We start from the raw sequence: 11,869 nt of genomic DNA on the forward strand, positions 1-11,869 counted from the left end.
CAGAAAAAAAATTAACTTATGACTGTTGGCTGCAATGTAAAATGTAAGACAGAGCAAAACATGAACAGGGGAAACAAGAGGAATTATGGAATTATTATTAGGAATTATGGAAAAATTATTCTGGCAGGTAAAACAAGTAATAGTTTTTTACCACCAACAAAAAAAATATAATTAGACCCCATAAATATTTGGCCTGACACTATCTTTAAAATTTCTATATGAGAATTTTACATTCTGGGTTCCATAATTAAGGGGTGATTTGTAGTGTGTTTGGAGCAACCTCACCAGATTTACTGTGCTTCATATATAGCTTACAGACTTCATTCTGCCAAATAATTTATATTGAATTATATTCAGAACCCTTTCACACATATGTTCAATAAAAAAAAGTTTATTTGTTAAGAAGTTACAGCTTTTTCAATAAACTGAGCAAGCTTCACATCTTTTTTGGTCAACTTTCCACAGTCATGTGTAGTCAGAGTTATTTGAACCTGTATGGAAAACAAAAACACACAAATTGGAATCAGTTTAATACAAACAACAAATAAACAAAAACAAAACACATAGGGCTTGATTCATTAACCTCCGGGGCGTTTCACTGATGTCTGGATTTCTGTACCAAAAGCAGTACAGTTTTTCATGAATTTTTTTTTTAAATTGTAGACCTGTAACTTACAGAAATATGTCCAAACAAGGGTCTAGTAGATATCCTGAATATAATAAAGTTTGAAACACACAATTACGTAAAAAAAATTAACTTTAATAGAAAAATTTTGAAAAACAAAAAATCAGCTTAAACAAGAATACATAAATAAATCAAAAATACAGAAAATGCAATAATTCTGTATACTGTATAGTAATATATTTTTCTAAATTACCTCCCTAGGTGTGGTAAATTTTAAAACAGAGTCCAACGTCACATACCTATAGACCAAACCACATAAATATATTTTGTATTATTTTGTATTGGATTGGATACAGGAGTTTGTATTGAATCCAATACAAAATATTTGAATTTCCTGTTACGACCCCCGTCGACGGGCGCACGCACAGACATCATCAGGAATAACAGAGGGACGCGTACGTGAACGCCGAGTGTTCTAATTCCTTCTGTATTTCCATGCAAAAAGCATTACATTTTTTGAATGGAAATTTATTTTAGATTGTAGGCTATAATTCTTAGGAATAAATTACCGAAATATGTACAAAATGTATTAAACTTAGCCTCCCGCCCGCACCGACGTCCCTGGGAAACCCCCCGGAGATCGTCTCTGCACACGTCGGGAGAAGACAGAAGAGGACGGATGTCTCCAGAGAGGACAAGGTAAGTGTTTTCTTTTCAGTTGTAATCTGATTGTCATACAATGTTGTATGACAATCAGACTACACTGTAATGCTTTTTTCTATTTTTAGCTACCCCAAACCTGGTTTGGGGTAAACGCATTTAGCAAGTTTTCTTACCCCGAACCAGGCCTGGGGTAACCGCCCAGGGGGTTAAAGCTCTCCAAAGCTGGAAAGGACACATTTTTATTAGTGAACCTGGGTGATCCAGGAAACCTGAAATGGATTTCTTAAAGTCATTTTCTTTTTGTCAGCAAATGTTTTCAATCCTGGACTAGATCCATTCAGTTTTTTTGCCCAGGTTCATTGATAAAATTGTATCCTTTCCAGTCTAGGTGAGTTTTAATAAATCAGGCCCATAGTGTTGATTTACCAAATGAGTAAAGCATATTCACTTTGCACACTGGACTTAGTAAGTGTGATAAATTTGGGAATACTTTAAAGGGGACCTATCATCAAGAAATTATGGATCATTGCCTTGGTGTTATTCTGAGCTTTTAATTTCAGCAGTTTCATTCACATGACTGAAATAAGCAAGCAGATAATTGTGTGAAAAATTGTTCCACAATTAGCTTAACACCTGAGCATGCATGTGGATATATTTACATATTCTTGACAAGAAGGAGAATAGATCTCTAGCACTTAAAATGCAAAGTAATCCATTTTATTTGCAATAGAAAGATGTATTCCTGCTAAAATGCTAATGCAATGAAAAATAAGAGGAAAAAGACCAAGATTTAAGTGCCTTCATTGTGAATTTTGAAGACAAATTTCTGTAGGATGCTTATAGCTACAAAGGTTAACGGTGTCTTATTTTATTATTTTTTCACCGCCTGCTCAGAATTTGTAAACACTTTAGAGGGAACAGTCTAGGAATAGGTTGGTATTTAGCTGGGAAGGCTGTTAATATGTTGAATGGCTGGTTTCCAAACCTGCTAAAAGATTACTGGAAGACGCTAAGAGAAGCTAAGTTTGCGTCAGCGTCCTAATCCACCACTGACAATGTGCTATCATTTCTTTAGGTTTCCATGGGATGCTAAATTCACTGACACTACTATCTACGAAACAGAAACAAGTGAGGCTTTGCAATAACATTTGTCTGAATTTTCACAATGTATATAATTGATCTGACATGAAATAAATAAAGCCGAGTTTTACTCTATGTACAGTTTCGAGTATAATATAAGCTTCAGTTCATTATAAATGTAAAATATGTAACATTTCTATTGTTCTACAGTCAAGAATACTAGTTGTTTAAAAGGTTATAGAAGTAAAGTCTTTGCTGGCCTTCTAAAACACTGCCACTGTATCTACTGCTGTAGGTTGTTCTTGTGTTCCAATATACAACTAAATATATTGGTAGTACAGAGGTGACAAATCCATCCTGACAGATGACAATGATTACTATGCCATAATCTTGCAGAGTGGCAGCACAGAAACTTGTAAGTATGAACATAGCAAGTCTTAGCAGGAAGCCTTATTCCCACCTGAGCAACAAAACCCAGTAAAGTGATACCCTGAAAAAATGCAACGTTGGTTTAACGCTCAGGTGATGGAATATAAATGTAATGAATTACCTTGTTGTACACATTAAACCATTCTGGGTGGTGATTCATTTTCTCTGCTTGCAGGGCCACACGAGTCATAAATCCAAAGGCCTGTAGGAATAGAAACAAAAACATTGCTAACATTGAGACACTGTTAATGGCAGAGTTTGGCTTGTACTTGTGACATGTACAGTTTTTTCCACTGCACTCAAGAGAGACATTTTGAACTGTGAGTACAGTTATGCAATCCCTCCGTAAATGCCCTCCAATGCGGATGTATAATTGAATGGCCTAGGACTGGAATTGTGCGCAGTCCTAATAATGTGTAGCTTGTAAGATAACTAAACTGTGCAGCAAAAATTTATATATATCGCAGCTTACCAGTTAATTTTTTGGGGTAAGAATATTTTATGATAGTACAGAAAAGACCAGTTGTTAATGTCAGAAATGCAGTGTCTTCGTCAAGAATATGAGTTAAACAGAAAGCAAAAATATATAATCTTTCATCCTCTACTAATCCCCCAATCACATATGTAATGGAGACAAATAAATGCAGACATTTGAAGTTCAGCCTGGGTGGTAACTATTACCTGCTAAATTGAGCTCTCCAAAGGATGTGTTTTATTTACAGGATCAACAGGTAAAAAAAAAAACAAAAAGAAAAACTAATGCAAGCACCTCACCTATATCAACTGGTATATTTAATATTTCAGTTTTTGGGTTTAAATTTGCTCCCACACAAAATCAGCCTAGATTATTTAACTCTACACAGCAATAAAGTATATGGGTGTTTTCATAATCAAAGATTTTGACCTTTTTGTGGATCTTAAATTAAATTTAAGCAATGCAAGTAGAAAACAAATATAAATTGCCTTCAGTAAAAACCCCATGTCACAAACATTTAAAAGATTCAGAGATACCAGCAGCAGAAGTTACATGCAAATATCAACCTTACGTTTAAATATCATGCATGGTTAAGACCCTTACACTTTCTAACCTACTAATTTGTCAATGAATAAATTGAAGATGAAATGGTCTCTAAATACCAAATGGTAGGGAAAAGTCAAGATAGGCTTATTCATTAAGCCCTGAATAGGTTTTTGATACATTTTCAGTGTTTCAAAAAGTTAAAATGTGTTTTGTGCCCGACCATTTCTGTTTTTTTATTTTTACTTAAAATAAAAACATATATATATATATATATATATATATATATATATATATGTGTGTATATACATATACATACACACACATACATACATATATATATACATACATACATACATACACACACACACATTGGTCCGGTAAAATTTTAAACAGTTACATGTTTCATTTTTCTCTAGATATTTACAATTACATATTACCTAACAAGACAAGGACATCAGGATCTGTTTGGTGATATGCTAAAAGGCGTGTTCATAAAATTGAAGCTTCAAATGCTGCTTAGTGAATGTTTTGGTTACTAGTGGTAATATAAAAATTAGGTCCGTGATTAAACAAATTATCCCTTTGCATGTTATCTCATATTTTTTAACGTCTAACATTTCTTTTTTTGATGGGAATTAAATGAGAAATACATGCGACAGTAGCAAGGACTCTGCATCAAGATACCACGACAGCACAATGTCAGAAGTCCCCAAACAGTCCAATAAAACAGCTTAAGCAACCATTTATCTGTCATTGGGCTAAGCAAGCAAACAGATGCATGCAGTGAAATTAGAGTAGACTACATTCATGCTCTCAAAATGCATGTAACATATAATATAACTGTAGCAAGCACACTAATAGGAGACTATTTGGCACACTACTATTGCTTCACATATATTTACCATATAATGTATAACTAATGAAACTTAAACACTACAGCTGACAAAAGTTTTGTTAGTATTCCTGTAAACAAATGTACGTGAAGCCTGGAATAGTCTATAATAGCATGATACAACACAATCAATTACATTTACTTCTGTGATTCAAATTCTGATATCTGTATCTTCAGATATTTTTTTGTCAGCACCAGTGTAAACCCTGCCCAGGTCCTGTAATTGCTGAAAACTTCATGGATATTTATTGGAACTCCTAGAAATGTGCAAAGCAACAGATACATAGGTGTTGTCATATTGGAGATGCAGAACCCTGGGTTGTAAGCACAGAAAAACTTAATTTGAGATGTTCTTGTATCTTGATTAGTGAAGTTCTCCAAAAATGAATTTCTCATTTAAGTTAAATGGTGGAAAGTTAAATCACCCACTGGCTTTTTATATCTCCTGATGGCTGCTTACGGAGGAATACAATATTAAAACAAGTATTTGGAAATCAGACAAAAAATATTGGAATGATGCACTGAAAGTTTTAAAAAACAGTCCAGAAACACATGTACACTGTAATTGATTTCTCTGTGGAATGAACACTCTTGAATCATCTGTGGCCTTGACACAGCACAATGCATAGCTTGTCACAGGACAAAGCATAGCTTTTTAATTCCCAATACCAAAAGATATCATACGAGGGTATTTGTCCAAATATTTTTCAACTTTAAAGTAACATAATACTTTTAGGTCAAAGACTTGGAAGAATTTAGCAAAGTGCCACTACTTAAAGGGAAGTTCTGACTACAGTAAAAAGTTGGATTGTTCCAGAGTGCACAGGTGGGCAAGTGGGAAAATACCAGCTTGTTAGTATATCTAGCATTATCCAACATTTAAAAAATGCTTTGTGATAGGATTTGAGACCTTATGCTTAAAAACCATAAAAAATAAATTGCACAATTTTAGCTGCTCAAAAGGAGCTAGCAACATGGGGAACACCCAGTCCTCTGCTTGACCTAATTCTGTCTACAATGTGGCAGCCAACCATAGGTCTATATGGTCCCTATATAAACTTTAGAATTTTTGTGAGGGGTTTAAGAGTAGGATGACAAAAGTTTAGTGGGAAAAAAAATTTGAATTGCAGCCACTCAGTCCAGCAAGGGTACTGTTTCAACTCAAATTTTGCAAATGGCCTCTCTGAGTGAGAATAGTAATGGCTGTTATTTATATGATAATGGTAATCAGGTAAGGAAGGTGTTAAAGTGTCCACTGAAATTTGTAGAACAAGGTGTGTGGACAAAGCCAAAAAGCAGTGAGATATCAAGGACTTTGCACTTTTGCATGCTTATACAAGGTCAGAGATAGAAAAGTTATGCAATAGTTGTAGAAAGTTAGGGAAAGAAGTGATATATTTTTTTTTGATCTGTAAAGGGCACATAACTAATGATGTCTAACGTGCTATTCAAATTTAGAGTGAATAAAGTGAGGGGGTGGTCCCTTTACATAACATATAGAAAAAGCAATTGCAAGAGAATGGATCAAAAGCCTTTTTAAAGGCCAAAGAAACTAAAATAGAAGTGATCTGTCTGAATTAAAAAATGTACACTAAATGTATAAACCTCATAAACCATAAGATATTATCATGAGTTTGCTGTCTGGGAACAAAGTCTTTTTGTAGTGCACAAAGAAAAGAAAGGACATGTCCAAATCTGTCAGTAAAAAGGTTTGCTAAACTCTTGACATATAGGTTCAGAATTGATATAGGTCCGTAGTAGGACCAACTAAAAAAAGATTGGTCACTGGTTTTGGCAACATTCCTACCATGACAATCAGGGCATCTGGAGTGAATGAATCATTAAGAAGTATGTTATTAAATGCCAGGATGTCCATAAATGTATTGTAGTAGGTTGTTAAAAAGGCATCAGAATCTGCTTGTTTGGTTTTAATGGTTTAATTGCATTTTGGGCCTTAGAGAGGGATTTTTCACTTTCCAGTAAATCAAGAAATGAGGAAGGAATAGGCAGCAGGGTTTATACACTAGCAGAGAGTCACTTGTTGGGTATTGCATGTAATTGTATTGTGTAAAGCCATGGATGACATATTTCTGATGAATTAGAGGTAAGCTGTATGGAGGAAAAATATGATGATGTAGGAAAATATCTGACATGGTTCTAAGAAAAAGGAATAGTCTTGCCTTGTAGGGTCCACTTCTTGCCACTCATCTAACAGGCAGTCTTGTGTCAAAAGGATTCTAAAGCACTTCGAGAGGGAATCATTGTAGGTATAAACAAAAAGGTGTAAAAATGTAATCCTTTTGTTCAAGATTAAAACTGACCTTTCTGCCCAATGATTGCCTGTTTGCTGTCTGCATATTGTAATAGTAAACTAATAGTTGACTTATGTATTGTATACAGATGGGGCCATTATAGTGTTAGGATAGCCATTTAAGTCGCTATTTTGATAGATATTAGAAATCACAGCTGTTTAGAGGATCATTTTGCTGTAATTTGAGTTCTCCATAGGCCTGTCACTATCAAAACACACCATTATCACCATTATTACCCATGTTTTACCATTGTACATCAGATGATCCGATATCAATACCTTCAGTTTTATATATTAAAAATGCTATAATTTTGGCCATGTTTTGCCATAATCCACTAACTGCACCGATATTAAAGTCATATATTTTATTTCGTTTTCAGATAATTTAATCTTCTTCACTGCAAAGGAAATCTGTGTCGTCTCTACTGTACCCATTAGTAATATTACATTTCAGGACTAAAAAATTAAAATAACTGTGACATCCATAGGAAAGTGTGTGTGTTTGATTTTCCTTCCAAATCAGAAAAAGAGGGGACATCTTTCAATGGTATTACTTGTTCCCTTGACAAGTGGCATGGAGGAAAATTTCCTTATATGATAAAAGGATTTGACCTTCCTCTATTCCTAAAAAATACACATTTATCTCTAGCAATAAATAAGAATGTACACATGGACAAAGACAAACATCAAAATAATTTTGAAAGACTAGTCTTTTCCCTTATTGACCATCTTATTATATACATGTTTCTCTCTGTAATTTCCTCCTTAATAAACATGTGGATGAGAACCAAAACATGCAAGAAGAATATGATGTAACCACAATACTCATTGTTATTTTATTTTCGTTTCAAGCCTGATAAAAACACTGCAGAGTAAATGTGTAATCAAGCGGGAAGAAACCTTAGCCAGGACTAGCATTGTGCTATTAAAGTCCATGCACTACATAACTGTTTGTTTACATTTACACAGCTGCTCAATGAAGCAGCACAGATTTAATTGGTTCTTCATTGAAAATGAGCCTTTTCCCACATGCTGGCCACAAGCAAATAGTGTGTAATGGTAGATAATGATTTCATGCCTCTGCATGTAGGGAACTCACAAACACTTTGCACAGGAATGAATCAAGAATCAATTTGCCAAGGAGGAGGGAGGAGAAGGGCTTTGCAAATGATCCCAATGAAGTTTGTCATTTGTGTCAGCAATTAAAATGTTTCCCAGTATGAAACAAAACCGATCCATAGGCCACTGGGGAGTTAGGGCTGCCCATTCACTAAACACAACACTTATAGTCTGGCAAAGATGCTTCAAACACAAACTTTTGCAGGGCTCATAAAAGCAAAGGCATAAAAATTATTACTCAAATGCCATTTGCGTGCACGTTCATAAAATGACAAATAAAATATGTAAAAAATGGGTTTTACCCAAATAAAAAGTATAATCAACTGCTAAAATAGGATGCAGAATTTTAATAAGGACACTATACTGTATTTGTAGTGAGCACATATTTAAGTTATTGTCATTTTCTTTAAATATTATTTGATGCAACCTAGATTTTCACATTCACATCTCTGCTGCTACTGCACTAAATATTTACACGTGTAGATTATTTACAACAGACAGTTCTTAGCAACAATGTGGATTTGCACAGCTTAACACATACGTTTTCTCCCCAGACCATTTTAGCTGGGTGCAAGATACGTTTCAGTACTGTTTTTGGGAGCTTACTGAAAAGTTGGGTTACACTACAGGGCCACAATACAAAGACAAAAAAAAATCGGACCTGGTAGGAGATATTTAAATATGTTTCCTTATTGTGGTCATAAACAGATAGAAAAGGTTGTCTGTGAGCTGGCTGTTACATGATGTGTTACGCAAACAGACATTGGCAGAGGGCAAAAAAGCCCTTGGATATTTTTCCTAAAGGTCAATTGGTGGAAAAAAGATGACAGAATAGACAATTTATCCAAACCTCAAAGGCTGAAAGAGCTGTAAAAGGACAGGAAGGTACATCATATCTGTGTTAGGCCACCATAAGTCTTGGATTTTTCAATGAGAAAAATAGATTACGCTAATGATTCTCTGCACATCCATTAATTCAAAAATTTGATAATTTATGACAAACTTCTGCTCAACTTTCTATACCCTATTTTTCTGTAAAATACTTTGTGAAAAAATATAGCCATCTTGAAGAGAATGTGAGATAACCAGAAAAAGATCAGTTAAACAGAGGGAATCTCTAGCAACCAAGGGCATATTAAACATCATATTGTTAACAAGGGTGACCAAAGGTGGGTGGGGGATCTGGGGGATAGTCAATCAGAATTTTATAAAGTTAGGTCAGCCTCCATGAAAATATGTACATTGTATGCTTAGGTCTGCGTACAATGTATTAAAAAAGGACTTGGGTGCAAAACTTTTAGAGTGTATACAATATTTCTGTATTGTTGAGTCTTAGTCTGCATGGTACTGATCTATGATAATCAAAATACTGCATACAATATGCTTTTGAAAACTGGTGCTGAGCAGTGATGATAAACATTAATAATTCCTACATAACTTTAAAAAGAACCTTGCACTATAAGAAAGATCTGTTATTTTATACTAACTCCTTGCTCAAGTTTTCAAGACATTACCATTGAAGTTTCTAACTTTACATCCTTTGTTCCCATCATCCATACTGCACACAACAAACTATAGTGTCTAATGCTATATTAGATTACTAATGGGCTCACTAATCTAAAAATGCAGATATTATGTAGAATTTGTAAATGAAACAGGATCCTTCTGCTAAAAAAATTCCACTGGTTCTGAATAAAAACACCTTTTCACCTTGTATACAATCTCTCATGCGTATAGAGATTTTAAATAGAAGAATATCTTGCACAGCCAACTTTCAAAAACATATCAGTTTTAAACTGTATGCTTAACCACTATTAGGTGTCCTGTGAAGTATTTCAAAATAATCTATTTCCTAAATATTAAACAAAATGTTAGACATTATTTAACCATGGAAAAAAATACGACTTGGAAGTAATTTTTGCAGTGCAATCTCCATTAAATTCTAAATACTTCCCCTGTCATTACATTAATTGAAAAGTATTGTATCTGACCAGCTTTCTATGCTTAAAAGGTCTGCAACCTTCTTACTTGACATGATACAACTGGTGATAAAAGGAAATTATATTTATGTTACACTATGTAATCTTGTTTTTATTCCTCATCAGCCATGGTATTTATTCGTGTCTTGAAATCTGATCTCTAATTTGGTCTAATTGGTGATCAGGGAAACTATCCTATGATCAATTAAAGTAATTTTCAGTTTCCGGCTGCACAACCTATGTTAATTTTGGCAGACGTCTGTGATTTTTCAAGTTTAATTAACAATAATGAAAATTATCAAACAGTTTTGCAAAAGCAATATTATTGTCAAACACATTTATGTCACCCGGAATCAGCCCAAGGTTTATCCAGATCACGTTTGTTTGTGGGATCATATCCTAGATAATTGCATTTTTAACATGGAAAGCAAAGCACTTTTGGAAACGCACAAACCTATCAAAATTAATTTATTTCATGATCATCCTCTGAAAGCATAAAGATGGCTAAGAGTCAAATCATAAGTCATGAGATAATGAACTATAAATAATTATGGCAGCAACTGGTCATGTAACTATATAAACTGTAGTATATCTAACTTTTAATCTTGGTATGCAATTGTCATTAGGATATGGTTATAACATTCTAAGATTCCAATTTGCTGTTGTCATGGGCTCTTAAAAACAAGTTCACAAAAGAAACAACTGGGATCTGAAACACCAAGGATCATAATACATACAGAAGCAAATCTGAATTACAATAAAGCTCACTTACAATGCTGGTAATGTAGTTCCCCAACAGCCAAGTAGTAGTATATATGTGACACAGCAATCAAAACTGATGCAACAGATTTTACCATCTTTTTGACAATCTGGAAACTATCAGGCCATGTAAAAGTTAGAAGCTCCTGTTACTGCAAGATATTCCAACATGCTGGAAAATGTTTGGAGCAAATCAGACCTTTTTAGACTTTCAGACTTTCTCTTCCTAATCTGTGGGAAGCTGGAGTATTTTCATGTGAACCACTACCCTGTAATTTCCTGTATCATCTGCATAGCCCACACTCCCCATCTAGGTATGCTATTGGGACTGATATCCGTGCGTGTGATGAGGTTATGAGTGAGGAAGTCATTAGTAGGTCATTGGAGGAGCAGAGAGAGCGGCAGGGGGAGTACTTTTTTACCAGGTCAGAAATGTAAGTGGGACAATAACTGTGTAGGGATTTGGAGGCAAAGCACAGGATATTGAATTTGATTCTAAGGTGGAATGGAAGCCAATGGAGAGAAGAAGAGTGGAAGAGGAGTGGAGGGAAGGATGGATGGATGGATGAGTCTGGCTGTGGCATTCATGATAGAATGTAGAGGAGAGAGTCGGGTTAGTGGAATACCAGAGAGAAGAATGTTACAGTAGTCCAGACGAGAGATGATAGGAGCATGTACAAGGTGCATCTGGTGGTCTAAGGGGACAGGTAGGGGCGGATTTTGGAGATGTTGCGTAGGTGAAAGTGACAGGACCTGGAAATGTTCTGAAAATGGGGGGGTAAATGACAGGGCCGAGCCAAAGGCGACACCAAGACAACGTGCCTGAGGGGAGGGCCGAATAACAGTGTTGTTAACAGTTAGATATATGTCAGGGGGAGATTTGGAATTTTAGGGAGGGATGATGAGGAGTTCTGTTTTATCCAGGTTGAGTTTCAGGAATCGGTCAGACATCCATGATGAGATGGCTGACAGGCAGCATGAGACCTAATCC

The 11,869-nt window shown here is 35.1% G+C and overlaps 1 protein-coding gene across 1 annotated transcript in view; it reads right to left on the reverse strand.

Moving 5' to 3' along the window:
- Nucleotides 1-375: 375 nt before the first annotated feature.
- Nucleotides 376-11,869, reverse strand: part of PCBD2 (pterin-4 alpha-carbinolamine dehydratase 2) — a 71,581-nt gene continuing 60,087 nt past the window's right edge. Inside the window, exons 3-4 of the mRNA XM_072400735.1 lie at nt 2,919-2,999; nt 376-491 (exon numbers count right to left, since the gene is read on the reverse strand). Of these exons, the coding sequence (XP_072256836.1) occupies nt 399-491; nt 2,919-2,999 (174 nt within the window). The 3' untranslated portion in view covers nt 376-398. The remainder of the gene's footprint in view (nt 492-2,918; nt 3,000-11,869) is intronic.

This window comes from Pyxicephalus adspersus, chromosome 2, assembly GCF_032062135.1.
Source record: "Pyxicephalus adspersus chromosome 2, UCB_Pads_2.0, whole genome shotgun sequence".
NCBI classification, from domain to species: domain Eukaryota; kingdom Metazoa; phylum Chordata; class Amphibia; order Anura; family Pyxicephalidae; genus Pyxicephalus; species Pyxicephalus adspersus.